Source organism: Equus asinus, chromosome 13 (assembly GCF_041296235.1).
Source record: "Equus asinus isolate D_3611 breed Donkey chromosome 13, EquAss-T2T_v2, whole genome shotgun sequence".
NCBI lineage: Eukaryota > Metazoa > Chordata > Mammalia > Perissodactyla > Equidae > Equus > Equus asinus.
In genome coordinates, this window is record NC_091802.1 from 43,801,812 (window position 1) to 43,820,470 (window position 18,659).

The 18,659-nt window shown below is 58.8% G+C and overlaps 1 protein-coding gene across 7 annotated transcripts in view; it reads left to right on the forward strand.

Moving 5' to 3' along the window:
- The window catches only part of FMNL1 (formin like 1), a 24,827-nt gene continuing 6,168 nt past the window's right edge, over positions 1-18,659 (forward strand). For 2 of the 7 annotated variants that reach the window (XM_070483388.1, XM_070483389.1), the window contains exons 1-14: positions 201-651; positions 9,004-9,087; positions 10,703-10,816; positions 11,615-11,688; positions 12,070-12,153; positions 12,541-12,678; positions 12,970-12,987; positions 14,322-14,430; positions 15,052-15,128; positions 15,340-15,433; positions 16,305-16,379; positions 16,691-16,801; positions 17,896-18,045; positions 18,552-18,653. In XM_070483388.1, the coding sequence (XP_070339489.1) occupies positions 523-651; positions 9,004-9,087; positions 10,703-10,816; positions 11,615-11,688; positions 12,070-12,153; positions 12,541-12,678; positions 12,970-12,987; positions 14,322-14,430; positions 15,052-15,128; positions 15,340-15,433; positions 16,305-16,379; positions 16,691-16,801; positions 17,896-18,045; positions 18,552-18,653 (1,359 nt within the window). In that variant the 5' untranslated portion in view covers positions 201-522. Of the gene's footprint in view, positions 652-9,003; positions 9,088-10,702; positions 10,817-11,614; positions 11,689-12,069; positions 12,154-12,540; positions 12,679-12,969; positions 12,988-14,321; positions 14,431-15,051; positions 15,129-15,339; positions 15,434-16,304; positions 16,380-16,690; positions 16,802-17,895; positions 18,046-18,551; positions 18,654-18,659 lie in introns of all 7 variants that reach the window. The other 5 variants (XM_070483391.1, XM_070483390.1, XM_070483392.1 and 2 more) reach the window with 5 other exon arrangements.

The following is an 18,659-nucleotide window of genomic DNA, read 5'->3' on the forward strand; positions in this document are numbered from 1 at the left end:
GCTCCTGCAGGTGGAGCGGCGCTGGCCGCCCCCTCTGCGGCAGGTGAACAGGCGCAGCAGCCCCCTCCCTGGCGCGCCATGGCCCCGGCGGACCCCGGGCCCGCACCCGGCGCCCGCCCCCTCCCTCCAGCCCGCCCCCCTGGGGCTGGGTGCGTAGCGGCGGCGGCGGCGAACTGCGGTTTGCGCGCACCGGGAGCGACAGCAGAAGTTAGAGAATCACCGAGGGGGGAGCCCGCGCCGCAGCTTCCTGCCCCCGGCCCAGCCCTCTGGCCCCGGCGGCCTGCAGCCTGACTTCCTCCCCCCACCCCACAGCTCGCCGCCCGTCTCCTCGGACGGGGCCACCCCGATGGGACGCCGCGCCCCGGCCCCTGGGCGCCGCTGAGCCGAGCTCCCGCGTCGACGACCCGCCGCCGCCGCCAGCCGCTGCCCGCCTGCCCCCCAGGCCGGGAGCCTCGTCCCCCGCCCCCCGGAAAGCTGGATTTCCGAGGCTGGAGGCGCCTGGCCGGCTGGGTGGGGACCACCATGGGCAACGCGGCCGGCAGCGCGGAGCAGCCTGCGAGCCCCGCCGCACTGTCTCCTAAGCAGCCCGCGGCGCCCAAGCAGCCGATGCCCGCGGCCGGAGAGCTGGAGGAGAGGTTTAACCGGGTCCTGGTGAGTGTGACCCGCTGCGCGCAGGGAGCGGGCGGGGGGCGGCGCGCGTCCCCGCCCCCGGGGGCTCAGGTACCGCTTGGAGATCCCGGCCCAGCGGCTGCCCCTCCATGGGTGGGAGTAACAGTGTCTTCTTTCAGAGTGACTTAGCACTCTCCCCCCCAAACTTTCTTCTGCAATCTCCCAGTCTCCCTCCCCAAGACACCCACTCCTGGCGCTTCTGGGTCTAAAGGTCTAAACAAAAATGTCCTGTGAGGAAGTTGGGAGCGGACCACGCCAGGGAGGTACCCGCGCCACCTCCTTCCTCACTGCCCGCAGGCCCCACCACCGGGTGTGGATCTGGAGCATCTGCCTGTGTCTTGGGGTCAAAGATGGAAGGGGTTACACTTTCACCTCCAGGGAGCGGGAGCCGGAGTTGAGGTGTTGGCTCCTGATTTGTTGGTGCCTAGGCTGCTGGGAACTGGGTTGTCAGATCATGCAGACAGGCTGTCTGTTTCTCACCCTCTGTATGTCGGGCGAGGCTGCCTGTGGGTCTTCATCTTGGGCATCCCCTCCTTTCCACCGAAGCTATTAGGTTAGGAAGGGTGGGGTCAGGATGGGTTGGTGACTCTGGCTTGGGGTGGAGCAAAAGTCTGGAAGTCCCCTCTTCCCACTGTCACCTGTTCCAGGAATTGGGGGGCTTGGGGACTAGGCCACTGGGTACGGACCCATCAGCTCAGGCTGAACCTGGAGGTGGTCAGGATGTGTTGGTGGGCCAGGGCTCCAGAGCAAAGTCAGGGATCCCTAAGACCTGGTGGGAGGCTGAAGTAGGGAGGCAGAAGGGCCACTCCTTCTCACTTCCCTCTCCCTGCCTCAGCCCTGTCCCAGGCTTCCTTCTCTAACTAATTGCCTGGTGGCCTGTCTGCTGTCAGCTTCCCTGCTGGACACTGGGTGATGAGTGAATGAGGATGTGCTTTTTCCCAGAGGCACTTCCCAGGCTGAGCAGGCTGGCACTGCAGGTCTGAGGGTGGGGACCTGAGGGAGGCGCAGGCAGCAGAGCAGTGCTGGCTGGTGGCAGTGCTCAATTCCCGGTCCCCTCCACCTCCTTGACATAATTTCCCCTCCCATGGCTAGTCATTAGGCCATATTTGCCAGATCCTCTGCATGGCCCCTGCTAATAGTTCCTGGAAATCTTGTCTGCTGCCCCCTCCCAGGAGAAAGGTTTGGAGGGGTTTGGAGGAGCTATGGGGCGGGGTGGGGTCTGGCCTATCCTTGTAAAGGCACCTTTCTTGAGTAGAGGAGAAGGGACTCTGAGGGACACTTCACACTAGGCTAGGCCCAGATTACCCCATCTCTCCACTTGCTCCCCCTTCTCCAAACCCATGGTCTGGCAAAGCTGAGCTGAGCTGAGCAGATGGGGGAGGGGGGAATGAAGAGAGACAGTCTCTGGGGGCCATCTGCGGAGCCTGAGTTGGTGGTGGATCCCTGGAGCCCTGCCAGCCTGATTGAGGGGACATCGGTCTGTCTTTCCCCCTAAGTGTGTGTCTATGGATGAGGGAGAGACAGGCTCTGGAGGTGCAGTCCAGGCCCCAGTCGGTGATGTGTTAAACACACACCAATGGGGAGGAGCTGTGTGAATAATTCAGACCAGTGGAAAATCCAAAAGTCAAATGGCGAGGTTCTGATGCATGTGTAGCACTTGATTGCCCTGCTTGCGTTTTTTGGTTTGAGCGCTGATTGGCTGAGTCTGACACTAAATGCCACTGGGAGTCCCTAAGTACCAGGGCGTGGAGGGTAGAGGCCTAGAGATGGGTCTTAGAGGATGTCCTGGTGGAGAAGGCGGTAGTGGCTGGGTAGAATCTAGGGCAGCAGCACCCAGTGGGGCTCCCTGTCTCCCCCCCAGTCGCCAGGAACCCCAGTGTGTTTGACACTTCACCTTCTTCCTGGGGAGCGATCAGCCTGTTGCTTGTCCTGTGTGGGCAGAATGCACCCAACCCAAGGTCACTTAGCTAAGAACCTGGCTTCTCTCACTCCCCCCAGCAGGGGTAGGAGCCACGCCCTGGGGTGACAGCCGTGGCCCCTGTCTGAGGCTGCCCAGGGTTAAAGATTTGGCTAAACCCATAGGCCTGGCAACTAGTATTGCAGGGTGCACCTCCGTCTGAGCGTTGCCTCTGTGGCCAGAGCTGCATCCTGTCCTCAGGGAACATCTGAGAGGAGAGACCCTCCACTGCTGAGAGTGATGGGCCCACCCCCCCAGAAGCCCAGCCCTGCCCTTGGGGTCTAGTCACATGGTCCCAGGGAACCTCTTCCTTTGGCCCTTTCATCCCTGGTGTGGAGTAGGATCCCGAAACCCAAAACCACTCCTTGGCTCCTGGCTGTGGGACCCCTCTTGTGGGTGAGGGTGCCTCCACCAAGGCCCATAGCCAGAGAGGAGATGGGGCTTGCTCTCCCTTTCCCCATGGGCAGACTTTCTCCCACGCAAGGGTGAGTGGTGGGGGGCTGCTTTTCTAAGGAGGCTGTGAGAGAGAGGGGTGCCCCTGCTTAAAAGAGGCGGGAGAAGGAGCAGGTTGAGCCAGGGTTTCCGCTGCTGCCTTAGCAATAGTGGAGGAGTGATGGCTGCCCGGCGACTTGGGCCTGCTACACTGGTGGGAAAACCAGCCAGTCAGGCTCCGAGCTCTCGCCTCTCCTCCGTTATGCCCAAGGCTGGTGTCTTCCAGCCCCTGCAGGCCCTCTCCTGCCAGGGTCAGGGATTTTGATAGCAAGGCACCCTTTCTAAACCTACCAGAAGTCCATGCTTATGGCTGGGCATAGGACCCCCCCGATCGTCTATGCAGGGAGGAGCCGGTAACCCTGGGGCAAAGGGATGGAGGGAAGTGCCAGGGATGCTGTGCTTGAGGCCAAGACTGATGCTGGCGTCCAAGAGGAGGCTGAAGCACCTGGAGAGGAATTTGCTGGATGGGGCCTAGCACCCTGGGGTGCCCTTAGCATGTGCCCAGAGACATGGGCTCTTGGCTAGGCTGATGGGGACATCAGGACACCTCCAAGTAGAGTGTGGACCCTGGGAGTCCTGCTTTCAGCTGGACCCCTTTCTCTCTGGGCCTGGTGGTGAAGGGCAGAGGCGGATGTCTCCCTTCTGTCGGCCTGTGACCTAGGCAGTGCCTCCTTGACCAGCTCCCTCCTCTGGGGTGGGGCAGACGAAGTTTGTAGCTGTGGGGTCGCTCAGGCCCTATGACTCTCATCTCTGGGCTGTCTCACATGGAGGATCCCAGTGGGCTTGTGGCCATGTGGTGAGATGTTGGGCTGGGCAGAGGCTGAGGGGTGACATTCCCAGCAGGCAGGGCTGGCACATGCTGACCCTGGAAACCCAGGGATGTGGTAGGCATGATTCACAGTGACATCTGGGGCCATTTGGCAAAGAGCTGGGTGAGATGGGCAGGAGCAGGTGGGGCTGCTCTTGAGGCTACCTCTTCATTTTTCCTGGGAACATGGAGCCCTGGAAAGGCAAGGCAAGGAGGCTTGGGCCTTTGAGAGGGGCAGGGGTTACTCATGGGAAGGGCAGAGTAGCTTCCCGGGCTTTGGGGTCACGAAGTTTGGGGGTTGAATTTTGTCTTTGCCACTTACTACCTGTGTGACCTTGAGCAAGTTACTTAACTGCTCTGAGCTTCCATTTTCCTCCTATGTAAAAAGAGAATGATAATGGTATACGCCAGCCTCCTAGGATTGTTGAGGGGATTAAATAGGGTGCTTCACACAATGCCTGACAGAGCCAGTGCTCAATGAACACTCTGCATTGTGAGGAAGGGCATGACGTTAGAGCTGATCTGGTCCTCCCCATCCAGGAGCCCCTCCAGGTGAGGGAGCCCAGACCCTGCCTCTCCCCTTCCCCGTCTCCATTACCAAGACCAACAAAGGTGACTGTCTTTAGTCATCACTGGCCAGGCTGCCCTCCCTGCCATCAGGCAGGTCAGCGACAGTGGAGCCTAGACTGAAGACTGGCTGGTGGCCGGAAACCGCGAGAGGGAGGGCCCACCTCTCCTGGAGGGTGGGGCGGCAGGGGTGCTAACGGTAGCTGTGCGCACATGGGGAGGCCTCCACTTCCCTCTGAAAGAGGGTGTGCTGGTGGGGGGGGGTTCCCCAGTGAGTAAGAGCTCAGTGTGGGCAACAACAGGAAGTGCAGGGTGCTGGGTGGCAGGAAATGGGGCTGACTGTTACTGGTTCCTCAGACAGTGGCCAGGGGCCAGGCTGTCTGCAGAAGACCCCCGGGGGCCAGCACCACACTTCTCACTGCCCTCAGTGCTCCTTGCTCCGAGGAAACTGAGTCTTCCTACCAGTTCGCCAACTAGGTCACTTTGGGCAAGCGACTTAATCGCTCCATGCCTCAGTTTCCCATTTGGGAAGTGGGGATTATACTATTATCTACTCTGTAGGCTTGCTGTCGAGGCTTAAATGAGTTAACAGATGGAAAGCACTTAGAAGGGCACCCAGTAGAGTGAGCATTTTGGGAGTCTTGATTATTATGATTGTTGTGGTGGTTTTTCCTCCTACCAAGCTAGATTATGTGGGCAGTGCCTGCTGCCCTGGCTCCCACTCTGCTTGCCCTTGTCCCTGTCTTGGGGACCCTTGAACCCTGATGGGAGAAGCTGTTAGCTTTTTGGGGTTCTAAGCATCTGATCCTAGGGCTGAGTTATCCCACAGCCCTTCTGTAAGCTTGGGATTGCTTCTCAGAACCCCAGGAAATCTATATACCAGAATTTTTTAAGTGGATAAAATTGTTTTTGGAGATGTGCTGAGAGCTCCAAAGCCAAGGTTGAGACCATAGAGAGGTGGGCAGAGGGGAGATGGATGGGGAAGTGGGGGCTGGGGCCCATCAGGCTGAGGAACCCCTGTGGGGCTGTGCTGAGACTGGGGTTGGTACCCAAGTTCAAGGGCATCCTGGGTTTCGAAGAGCCGGGCCTCATGGGAGAGGGTGGGCTGGTGGGTTGGGACGCAGTCTCAGCTCAAACTGAAAGTGAAACTGAGGGTGTGGCTGTGTCCAAAGGGAGATGGAGCCCTCCACTCTCCGGGGAGGCCTCCCCAGATGTCAGGACTGGGCGGGGGCAGGAGGCATGCGTGGCATAAGCCTGTAAGGGGCTGGTCTTGGGTGAACGAGGCTGGAGGCCCCTCTGGCACCAGAGAGTTAGGGCAGGCAGGGAGGAGAATGATCCCACACATTCTGACAGGAAGACTGGGGAATCAGTCCCTTTTCTTGGCCACACCCCAGAAGATGGATCCTAGCTCCCTCTCTCTCTGACCTGAAGCATTAAGGGCAGCAGGGAAAGGGGGCTGAAGGGTGAGTTCATGTTGGCCAAGCCTTGGAGACAGGTCTGCTTCTCTGATGTTTTCACAAACTTCCGCTCACCACACCATCCCTCACTTTGGGGTCGTTGATGGACGCCCCCTGCCCCAGTCCGTGAACTGCCTCTTCACAGTGGCGCATCACTGAAGAGTGTTATTACATCAAAGCACAGCTTCTCACTGTGAGTCCGAGAGGCAGGAGGGAAGTGTGCCCATTGCACGGAGGAGGAAGCTGAGGCTCAAGGAGGCAAAGAAGCTTTAGAGCTGGTGGGCCCAGAGCTTGGGTCTCCTGAATCCCGCTCAGGATTCTTCACACCACAGTTGCCCCATCCCCCACCCCCGCCTCACAGGAGGTGGGTGTTCCCCCCAACATCTGGACTTCCTGTCCTTTTCTGTCCCATTTGAGCCAACCTTTTACTTGTCTCCCAGCCCCCAACCCATGGTGCTACCTCTGTGCTGAGGGCCCTGGGTCTGGGGTCTTTGCTGTTTTCCAGGATGGCCTCACCCCACCCTGAGCGAGTGGCATCCACTGGCCCCTCTCCCGCTCCCTAGGGTGCCTGACTCCTTGGTGGGCACAGCAGAGGAACAGCTGCTAATTAGCGCTCCGTGCTGTCAGAGCTATTTCTGATTTCCGAGCCTAAATTTAGCCCGTCTGGCAGGCTGGCATGTAGGCCCCGGGGGCCTGAGGAGGCCCAGGTGGGGAAGGGGCAAAGGGGCACCCTGCCCTCCACCACTGTCGGGACAGGTGTGCCAGCCAGCGGAGGCCTCCCCTCCCCAGTAATAACCATGGGCTGTGACGGGGCGTGGACCAGGGCACGGTTCAGAGTCAGCTTTGGCTCAAAGCCAGCCTGGCTCCCCTCTTACTGGCTTCGTAACCTTGGCCAGGTCACCAAACTAACCCGTGCTTGCACCTGTAAGATGGGGATCATGACAGTGCCAGTCACGGTGGCGAGGGCGGAGGGTTCAGATCAGTGCCCGACGCAGTAAGCCTTCAGGCAAGGCTGGCTCCCACAGTTGCTGGGGTCATCATTAGCATTAGTCGCTGCCTCTAGAAGTGCCACTGGGGCCATTCCAGGAAGCAAACAGGTCTCTGGGGTGGGTGAGGCCCAGAAGGACCCATGTCAGGAAGCGGCTGTCCCCTGGAAGGCTAGATGCTGGGGCTCAGCCATCCCCCTCACTCCTCTGCACCCTTTTTCACCCAGTACCACCTCCCTCCTCTGTGCTGACCCCCCTCCAGTTTCCCTGGCACCGCCTGTCCTCTCTCCAGGCTTCCTCCTTCCCCCTCAGCCTTGCCCCCTCACCACCTCGGCCCTGCCCCACTCTGGGTTTCTGTGGGGTGGGGGGGAGATCAGGAAGGACCAGGGAGAAAGAGAGAGAGAGGCAGACAGACAGACAGAGAATGGCCCTAGGGCGGCCTCTCTGGCCAAGTAGGGCCCTCCCCTGAGCTCCAAAGCCCCTTGTCAGTCCCTCCCAGGTGGCAGGAGCCGTTCTGGCTCTTGGTGGGTTGGGGGAGGGAGTAGATGACACAGCAGCGGTTTCCTCAATCTGGGCTCACTTTCGCAATGGGGGAGAGGAATGACGTATCCCCATCCCCAGCTGGCCTGGGGGGGCCTGGTGGATGGGTAGTTTCACCTCTCAAGTGGGGCCCCGGCTAGAAACCTTGGACAACGGGGGCAGAGAGCACCCAGCTTCCTGTTGTCTGGGGCTGACCTAAGGCAGTGATTTTTGGGGCAAGGTCTGGCCAGAGCCCCAGAACTAGGCCCAGCGACCCAGAGAGGAAGCTGGCTGAGGAGCCTCTGGTAGGTGTGGCCCTGTCTCTGCTCAAGCTGTGGCCTCCTCTCAGGGCCACGTGACTGTGAGATGTGCAGTCAGAGCCCCCAGAGCTAGTGGCAGCAGCCTCCTCGACTCCAGGCTGAGGCTCCCTGGCCTCTCTCCCATCTCCAGGCATACTTGGAGCTCTCTGAGCACAAGTCTTTCGGGGCCTGATGCATAGTAGACCCTCAATAAACCCGGGGTTTACTGAATTGGGATGAACTGGCATCATCTTCTGGGTCTGTTAGGGAGACACGCCAAGTCCTGGGGGTCCATGGAGCCCCTAATGCTGGCAACACCTGTGATTCCACAGCCCAGGCAGGACCCCAAACCTGCCCCGGGGGGGAGATGCCTGACAGGCACAGTGCACCCTTGTTGTCTGTGGCCAGGGGAGGAGGACCCAGGCAGAACAGGGCTGACCTTACTTAGCTCCTGAGGGGAGTCCCAGCCTGGGCCACCAGCACCACAGACCCAGTGCGCTGGCTGCTCTCCCCAGTTTCTGTGACGGGGTGACCCTCCTTGGGAATACCCCTGGCCCCTGCAGCCATGATGCAATTGCTTGGAACTCCCTGCCGGTCTGACCTCAGCTCCCTCAGCCTATCCACATCTCCTTCCTTCCAGAAGTGATGCGGTAGGAGGGGGCTGGAGAGGGCTGGGGAAGGAGGGTGCTGTCTGCTGACCTTGCGAGAGGTTTTCTGGTGTTTGTGAGTCAGTGGTGCCCTGGGCCGGGACTGCACACAGCCCCAGTGGTGTCTGGTGGCACATGGGAATGGGGCACAGTCCATGCCTGGCCACGCTTGGGCCTGGATGGAGATGGGTCCCCTGTTAGCTTCCCACCCAAATGGGAGAAGAGATGATGCTCCCTTATCACACCTGGGGAAACGAGTTCAGAGGTGGCTGAGGTCCCACACTCCTGCCTCCATGACAGGTGTGCCACTGAGGTGGTGTGGGGGTGAGAGGGCCCAGATGCTAGAGTCAGGCTGACTTGGATTGAAATCCCTGTCACTGTCTAGCTGTTGGGCCCAGGGAAAGGTGCTCCCCCTCTGGGCCTTGGTTTTCTCATTGGCTGACGCTACTTATCTCCTGGGGTGAGAGGGTGACGAGGGTTCATGTGTATGGCAGACCTACTGGGGAGCTGGCTCCTAGTAGATTCCCTGAAAATGCCCAGGCTCCCCTCCTCCTCATGTTGGGGCCCCAGGCTCAAGGTCTTTACCTTGTCCTCCTCCCCAGAACTGCATGAACTTGCCCCCGGATAAGGTCCAGCTGCTAAGCCAGTATGACAACGAGAAGAAGTGGGAGCTCATCTGTGACCAGGTGGGTACCAGACCCCTTCCATCATCAGGGTGTCCTGCCCTGGCCAGGCTGGGGCTGGCAGAAGAGGGGGCACTACCACGCTGCCCATAAGGCCAAGGCCGTGCCCAGAGGCCAGTGTAGCATCTGGGGAGGGGGCCGGGGGTGCTTGCAGGACTCTGGAATGCCCGTCTCCTGGACGTGGGTCTCCCCAGGGACCTTATGAGTCATGAGCAAGGCTAGGTCTGCCTTCTGAAGAGCTGGCAGGGCTAGTCCAGGGCACTGGCCAGTGCAGCTGGGGCCGTGTCGCCATCCTCCTGGCTGAGCTTCCTGACGCAGCCTCTGTCGACCCTCTAGCTCTGGGCTGGGGAAGAGACGGGGCAGCCCCAGGGTTGGACATCTCCGTTTGACCCCATGGGAGGTGGGAAGGAAGGGGCGGGAATCCCTGCCCTCTTTTTATCTCAGGTCCAGAGGAGCTGCAGTCAACCCCAAAGTCAACCAGCTCCCCAAAGTCAACCAGTTCCCCCATGGCAGAGCAGGGCCTGGAAGCCCCGTCTCCTGGCGCTGGGCCGGGCGCCTGGGCTAGCTGCCTCATGGCTCACTTGGCTGCCCCTGCCTCTCCAGCTTCTAGGGCTGCTGTCCGTGGTAGCAGGAGGACCCCTCTGCCACTGCTGGGGCAGGGTGGGGCTTGGCTGCTGTGGGGATTCAGTGAGCGAGGGAGGCAGGCCTGTGGCTCTGGAGGCTGGGAGTAGGGAGTTGGGGAGCAGGGAGCCTCCCATGGGAGCCAGGGCTGGGCCTTCCACTCCGGTTAATGAGCCAGGATGGCATGAGCAGGCAGGGCAGGAGTCTACGGGGTAAGGGCAGGGCTGTGGGGAGACGGCGGGGAGCTGCCTCCAGAGGCTTTGAGGCTGTGGTAGGGGTCCCTGCCGCTTGGCCTGGCATCTCAGGTTTGGGGCTCAAAGGCCTGGGAGAAGTGCGAGGTTGAGGGGGTGGCTGGGCATATCTGAGGGGTCAAGCTGGGTAAGGATGGGAGCTTCCCGGGTAGGGGGCCTCTGATGTGGTCCTGCCTCTTTGTGTGAGTGGCCGCTGGAGCCTGGGTGGAGCTGGGGAGTGAGCAGTTGCTTTTTGGAGCACAGGAGATGAGCACATACACAGGTGCCTACCAACACAGGTGAAGGGAGAGGCCAGGCTGGGGGGTGGGTCCCCTGGGGAAGGGGCCCTCTGCCTGCCAAGGAACTGGGCCCCTTCACAAGGCCCCTCCAGAGTGTTTTCCCCTGTACTCCCAGCGCTGGGCTGGGGCATGGTCCACGGAGGGCAGGGGGCTGGGAGGGTGCCACCTATTGGCCAGAGTTGCCTCCTGCCCCAGGGTGGGGCATATGGCAGGACTGACCCCTCTGTATTCCACCCCAAGGCTGAGCTAGGGCTGTGGTCTGTGGGGCCCTAGCAGGCAGGGAAGGCTACACCCGGGCCTGGGGTTTAAAGTGGCCTGGTGGGTTGTTTAGATTGATGCCTTTGGTATCTCACAGGGGTCTTAAGCAGCCTGGGGCCTCGGGCTAGAGATAGAATGGGACACTGGGACAAGGGCTGGTCATTTGCCCGGGCTGGTTCTGCTTACACCCCATTCATTCCATCTCCCCAGGAGCGATTTCAAGTCAAGAACCCCCCCGCAGCCTACATCCAGAAGCTGAGGAGCTACCTGGAAACGGGTGGGGTCAGCCGAAAGGTAGCAGCTGACTGGATGTCCAACCTGGGGGTATATGTTCCCCCTTCTTCTCTGCCCCTTTCCTCTTACACTTGCCAGCTCTGGGCAGCTGGTGTTACTGGGTGTATAAACTTTTCTGTGGGCTTGTGTGGCTACCTGTGTGAGTGTGTGTGTGTGTGTGTGTGTGGTTTATAGGGGGCTGAGTGCCCTGGGCATGCACTTTTACAGGTTCCTCTGCATAGCCTGTCCATGCATGGGTATATGGTGTGTACTTGTATAGTGTGCATGTGTGCACCCTGTGTGCCCCTGCATGGATGTGCATGTGTGTTACATGTGTGCTCTTGTGTCCACATATGGATGTGTGTGTACCCACGAATCTGTGTATAGGGGCCTGTGTGTACCCCATGTGTATGTGTATGGATGCGTGGGTACCTTATATCTGTGTACCCTGAGTGCTTGTGTATGGATGTGCATGTGTGTGTGTCCCCAGGGTGCATGCTTGAATGTGTGTCTACTGTTTCTCCGTGTTTGGATGTGTGTGTGTGCTGTATGTCTGCGTGTGGAGCTATGAGTGTGCACCCCGTGCATCTGTGTATGGATATGTGGTATGTACCCTTCGTGTCTGTGCCTGGGTGTGTGTGTTCATTGTGTGTGTCTGTGTATGGGGGAGCGTGCGTAGCCTGAGAATGCTTATTTGGCTGTGCAGGTGTGTGGAGGTGGTGGGGGAGGCCGCGCGTGAAAGGCCAGTTGTCGGGGAGAGCGGGCAATGCTGGCTGCTGCTTCGGGGCTTTGTGGGCCTGGGGGGCGCCTGGGCTCCACCCACTAGACTCCTCTGTTCTTGGCCCCCAGTTTAAGAGGCGAGTTCAGGAGTCCACGCAGGTGCTGCGGGAGCTGGAGATCTCCCTGAGGACAAACCACATTGGGTGAGCGAGGGCTCAGATTTCCCTCTGGGAGGGGGGAGCCTAGGAGAGCTCTGCCTCCAGGCAGCCCCTGGGGCTTCCCCTTCCTACGGCCTCCCTCCCCGGCACAGGCTGTGACTGTGGGCCATTTCCGGAGTGAGTGTCAGGACAGTGTCCCTGCCTCCTCCCCTGCCCACGCTCTGCTGGCCCCTTGAGGCGTGGCTGCGCCATGGGTCCTGCCCAAGCCCGCTAGCATCCCCTAGTGTCCGTGGGTCTTCTCGGGCTGGGGCTGGTTACTGTCTTCCGGAGGAAGGGCACCGCAGGGGCCCCTGCCATGGCTGTTAGGTGCCTACTCCAAGCGGGCCCTCCTTCCTGGCTAGAACTGAGGGAGCCCTGTGCCTGCAGGTGGGTGCAGGAGTTCCTCAATGAGGAGAACCGCGGCCTGGACGTGCTCCTCGAGTACCTGGCCTTTGCCCAGTGCTCCGTCACGTAAGCCCCCTGCCCCTGGCCTCCTGCTGCTCCTCAGAGTCTTGATCCATGCTTCCCTGTACCTCACCCACAACTCTGGCCACTTCCAAGCAGCGCAGCCAGAGCCCACCCTGGAACCTGCACTTGGCCCTGAGGAATGCCCCTTCCTGACGGCCTGCCATGGACAGGGAGGCATGTGGCCTGCCGTGGCGAGCTGGGGCCTGGGTGGCTTACTCTTCTGTTCCACTGTGCCCTCTCCCCCTTCTGTGTCCAGCACAGTGCCAAGAACACAGCGTCCTCCTCCCACCTCTTGGTCACTCCTGCAGATCTATCTCCCCTCAGTTTCCCCCGCCCCTCTCTAACATGCCCCTGCAGTGTTGGCCTCCAATCCCACTCTAACCCCCGCAGGTATGACATAGAGAGCACAGACAATGGGGCCCCCGGCTCAGAGAAGAGCAAGCCGCTGGAGCAGTCGGTGGAAGATCTCAGCAAGGGTCCACCCTCAGCCTTGCCACCACAGCCCAAGAGTCGCCACCTGACCATCAAGTATGTGGGCCCCATGGCGGGCTGGCGGGGAGAATGGCAAATTCCCCCCAGACCACTGCACCCAGCCACCCCCCACCTGGGCCCTTGGGGGTGGTGGAAGGGCAGCCTGGCATTGGGGATCAGAGTGAGGGCCTCATACAGGGCCTGGGAGATGCGCGTGTTGAGACGCCTTCAGGGTGGGTTCCTAGAGGCTGGAATCTGGGTGGGTCTGAGATAAAGAGGGGGTTTCTGGGTCGGTGGAACCCCTCTTGTACCCATCTAACCCCCTGTTTTCTCCCATGCGGCCTCCAGGTGCCCCCCTTCTCCCCGGTACGTAGCCACCTGGGGGCAGGTGCATGCCTGGTTGGCTCCTGGGGTGGTGGTGGGGTTGGGTGAGGCCTTCAGCTGACATCCGTGGGTTCAGTTCCTGTGGATAGGTCACCCCACTCTAACTTAGGGCATCCGGGGGCAGGGCGGGGAGAGGGAAGGAGACGACGCTGGAGCCTCATGTGGACCCCCAGCTTCCTCCCTTCCCACTCTGGGTCTAGGGGACCAACTTCATATTAAGCCCCAAACTCTCACAATATGCTTCTTTGTTCGTTCACTCATTCATTCAACAAACATTTTTCAGCATTTACTATGTATCAGGTGTGGTGGCAGGTGCTCAGGAGACAGATTACCCTGCCCTTGGGAACCAATGGTCTAGCAAGGGGCAATGTGTGACAGGCTGTCATGGAGGTGTGAGTGGGAACTCTGAGAAGGGACGTGGCCACTGCCTGGGGCATCGGAAGGCTTCCCAGAAGAGATGGAACTATGTCTTGTAGATGGATATGGCTTTCCTGGCAGTGATGGGGAAGGGGAAGGGCATTCCAGGCAGAAGGAACAGCATGAGCAAAGACTCAGAGGCATATTTGAGCAATGACAGGAGAAAGGAGATGTGGCAGGCAGAGGAAGGGGGTGGGGCCTCTCAGTGTTGTTGGAAATGTGACAGAATTGTCAAGAAGACCTGATGCGGAAGTCATGATTGGCAGATCTGCAACAATGGAAAAAATCATGTATATTTGAGCAAAAATGTATCAAGCTCACTCATAAAGCACTCACTCTGTGCCAGGTACATTCTAAGCTCATTTCATAGTGCCAACAACCTTATTAGGAAGGTACTAGTATTACCATTCCTGTTTTACAAATGAGGAAACTGAGGCACAGAGAGGTTAAGTAACTTGCCTAGTAAATGGTCAGCTGGGATTTGAACCAAGGCCGTCTGAATTCAGTCACCTCTCATAATGGAGGATAAGCCCATGTGGCCATGAGCGCCACCTTGTGGAGACAATCTTCCATGGCGGTTTCCAAGCTTTGGCTTTTTTCCTTTTGTAGGCTCTCCATGCACTCAACACAGCACCCCTTTTTAATGCCAACTCGCTGTTAAGGGTCTTTGCTTTCCTGATCTCCCCTCTCACCTCCTCCCTGCCATGCCAGACCGCAGGCCTAGGGACTGAGGAAGGCTTCCTGCCCTCATCTGGCCTCTGTGACTAGGTAGATGGGAAGCAGTGGCCTAACGTTTCAGGTGTGTCCCCTCTCACTCCAGAGGCCATCTGAGTGGTGGGGGCAGGGGGAAGCTGAGTTTGGGAGTCTGACCCCTGCTGCCTCCTCCTGCTCTGGCCCAGGCTGACCCCGGCCCACAGCAGGAAGGCCCTGCGGAATTCTCGCATCGTCAGCCAGAAGGACGACGTCCACGTCTGCATCATGTGCTTGCGTGCCATCATGAACTACCAGGTTGGCTGGTGGGCATGGGGGGTGGGGGACCCGGGGAGCTGTGCCTGATCTCAGTGGGGGCTGCCTAAGCTGGTAGGGTTCTAGGACCTACTGTCTCCCCATCCTGCCCCCCACTGGGGAACCCTGAGGATCTGGGCTGTTGGCTCAGGGTCTTGAGGCTGACCAGTCTTGAGGGGAAGCCCAGATTTCTGCCCCCTCCTGGTGAGGTCCCCTAGAGTCCCCCAGACATGGCTGGGGGCATGGATGTGCCTCACGTGGGAACTTAGGCACACTGACCGAGAAAGGCGGGACGCCTGGCCCACGGGGAGAGCAGCTCCGGGTTCGTTCGTTTGCGGGAGGGACTGGTGAAGCTGGTCCTCCCTCACTTAGCTAGCCTTTGAGGATTCGCTGTGTCTGAGGCGCTGAGTCCTGACACTGGCTTTTGAACAAAGGCATTTAAAATGAGGAGCCAGGCTTGGCTGCTGCGGAAGAGGTTGTGGTTGGATACAAAGACCTTCCTAAGCTTGAGGGCGGTTAGAGAGCAGAGCGGCATGATGCTGACAATGCTGGAGGTGCGGGGCAGGAGGGCGCTGGTATTCCCGGGGGGCTGCTTGGAGGAGCTGACCTCTCCTCTCTCCCTAGTCTGGCTTCAGCCTCGTCATGAACCACCCAGCCTGCGTCAATGAGATCGCTCTGAGCCTCAACAACAAGAACCCCAGGTGAGATCCAGGCCCCTAACCTTTTTCCACATCCAGATTCTCCTCCTACTTAACCCACTGCCTGCTCCGTACCCCAGTTCTCAGGACCACTGCCCAGCTCATTCCACCCCCACAGGCTCCCCTGTCTCCCCCAGCCAGGCCCACACCCACCTTTGCTGTGGGGCAGGCCTGTTCTCAGGGGATAACTCCCCCTTTCCCCCCTCAACGCCAGAACGAAGGCTCTGGTGCTGGAGCTGCTGGCAGCTGTGTGCCTGGTGCGGGGAGGACATGAAATCATCCTTGCAGCCTTTGACAACTTCAAGGAGGTACTGGAGTGCCCCACCCAAACATGTACTTGCCAGCTAGTGTTGCTTGGAACTCTGGCTGGCAGTTGTGACCTCTTGCTGGGGGCAGCTGGGGACATTGGGTGGGGACAATCTGGAATGGGGAAACTCTGAAGGGGAGATGCAGGATCATGCAGCGGCATTGCCGGGGCAACAGGACGACTATGGGGATCTGGTGACCCTGTGTCCCTGAGCCTTGCCAGATCCAAACTGGACTTGATCCATGCATCTTAGAGTTGCTGACTCTGGTTAGCAAGCTCGTGAGAAGTAAATGCTTGAGAATATGACACATAAGGCAGGATATGGTCATTCATTCCTTTAATGACTATTCACTGAATGCCTACTATGTGTCAGGCAGAGTGGGCACTGGGATACATCAGTGAGCAAAAGAAACAAAGAAGGCAGGGAAGACAGATGATAAACATGTAATAAACAAGCAAATTACATGGTATGTGAGAAAATGAAAAATGCTATGGGGAAAAACTCAAGGCTGCTACAGGAGGGGGGACTGGTGGCAGGTGGTCAGGGAAGCCTCATGGAGAAGGTGAGATCTGAGGAAGTGAGGGACCGGGTATGGGGGCGATCTCAAGTAGGAGCACACAAGGCAGCTGGAACAGCAGGTGCAAAGGCCCTGAGGTTGGATGTGCCAGGATGCCAGTGTGGCCAGAGTGGAGTAAGCAAGAGGGAGGGCTGTGAGAGATGGAGTGGAGATTTTGAGCAGAAGAGTGACATGGTCTGACTTAGACTTAACTTGAGAGGAGCCTGTAGAGGCACAAGGCGGGCAGCTGGAAGGTGGCTTAGGAAGTGTGTCATGCCCTCCGTGCTCTCGGTGACAGCCATTCCCCTCACCCAGGCGTGTGGGGAGCAGCACCGCTTTGAAAAGCTGATGGAATATTTCCGGAACGAGGATAGCAATATCGACTTCATGGTAAGCTCAGGAGCCCAGCCTGGGCTGGGCCACTCTTGGGTGCAAGGAGCAGCTCGAGGCCCGGGTATCTAGGCTCTGGGCTCTGCCCTGCAAAGTATGAGGACTGAATAGTCAGTGGGGGAGGTGTGGGTAGTAGAGAGGGGAGGCGGGAGGAAGGGGGCATGGGGGAGAAATATGGATAGGGACAAAGCTGGGTTAGTGGAGTGAGAAATGTGGAGAGGGAGGGAGACTTGGGGGTAAACGGGGGGTGGAAGGCACTGAGCACCCCCCACGCAGAGGATCACAGAGCTGTTCATGTCTCCTGCCCTCAGGTGGCCTGCATGCAGTTCATCAACATCGTGGTACACTCAGTGGAGAACATGAACTTCCGTGTCTTCCTGCAATATGAGTTCACCCACCTGGGCCTGGACCTGTACTTGGAGGTGAGCCCTGCACTCTCCCCGGACTTAACCACTCGCCCACTTCAGAGTATGGCTCAGGGGTTAGTAAGGGTGGTGGGGTCAGACAGACCTGGGTTCACATCCTGGCTCTGTCGCTTCCTAGTCCACATGCCCTTGGATAGAGCTCGTCTCTCTGAGTCTGAGTTTTCCCATCTGTAAAATAGGAGAATCACAGAAATCATAATGACTCTCAATGTGTGGAATGGTGCCTGCTGCATAGAGGGCAGCCCAGTGCCAGGAGCTGTTGTTGCTGGAACAGCCGCAAGGTGGCGCTGGCTCTGGCTCTGGAAGCATCAGCCTCAGACGGTGCTCTGACCTGAGCACAAAATGGGGAGCGCAGAGATACTGGGCCAAAGGGGGACCCCGCTCATGCTGGACGGGCCCAGTCATGGAGGAGTTCCTTGCCCTGGGGAAGGTGGGCAGAGGGGCTTGGTGCTTCCTGGTCCAGCCTGAGCTGAGAAGTTGCAGCTTTCTTCCCTGATTCCTTTGGGAGGCTTCCTGGAGGAGCAGGGCCTTTGTGATTGGATTTTTGAAAGCCAAGATTAACAAAAGGTGAAAAGCAGGCTAGGGTGATATATCCATGCAATGGAATATTATTCAGCCATAAAAAGGAATGAAGTACTGATCCACGCTACCACATGGATGAGTCTTAAAACATTATGCTAAATGAAAGAAGCCAGGCACAAAAGGCCAACTATTGTGTGATTCCTTTATCTGAAATGTCCAGAACAGGTAAATCCATAGAGACAGCAAGTAGGTGGGTGGGTTGGTAGGGGCTGGGGGAGGAGAGAATGGGGAATGACTGCTAACCACTACAGGGTTTCTTTTTGGGGTGATGAAAATGTTCTGGAATTAGTGGTGATGGTTGTACAACCTTGTGAATATGCTAAAAACTACTGAATATACACTTTAAAATAGTGAATTTTATGGTATGTGAATTATTTCTCAATAAAGGATAAAGAAAAAAAAAGCAGGCTAGGGTTCAGGCCCCTTCCTGGGCTCTGGTGGTGATGGGGGATGGTTTGGAAAGACCTCTCACACCCGGCCTCACCCTGCTCCTTCCATCTGGGGGACAGAAACTTCGACACACGGAGAGTGACAAGCTGCAGGTGCAGATCCAGGCATACTTGGACAATGTGTTTGATGTCGGTGCGCTGCTGGAGGACACTGAGACCAAGAATGCTGTGCTGGAGCACATGGAGGAGCTGCAGGAGCAGGTGACCCTGGTGAGAGCTGCTCTTGAACTTGGCGTTGCACGCGCATAGTAGGCCCACAAGGCCCCACACTGGGGTCAGACACTGGGGTTCTAGGTGTGAAGTGGGGGTGGCTGTTCTGCCTGGCCCATGAGTTTGGCCTGAATCCAAATCCTGTATCCTCTGGGTGTCACTCTCAATGAGGCTGGCTCCTCCTCTCCCGCTGCTCAGACCCCTGGCCCTGATTTGGGTGGAGCTGGGTGCCTGGGGCCCCTCCGAGCTCAGTTTTCTCTCCCCCTACCTCCCTCATCAGTGGTGCCTTGGTTTCCCCTAAGAGAACTTTAGCGCCCTCAGCGCCTCACCTACTTGAGTTCAAGTGCCAGGCTTCCCCCCCACCCACCACCCGCGCGGCACCCTGGGCTAAGCACATCCGGAATCCCCCCCCGAGCCCACCAGGCAGGCGTGTCTGATGCCGCCCCCTCACCGGCGGTGCCAGTGCCCGGCCGCGGGTGGGAGCTCACCATGTGCGGGTGCCACAGCTGACAGAGCGGCTTCGGGACGCGGAGAACGAATCCATGGCCAAGATCGCAGAGCTGGAAAAGCAGCTAAGCCAGGCCCGAAAGGAGTTGGAGACCCTGCGGGTGAGG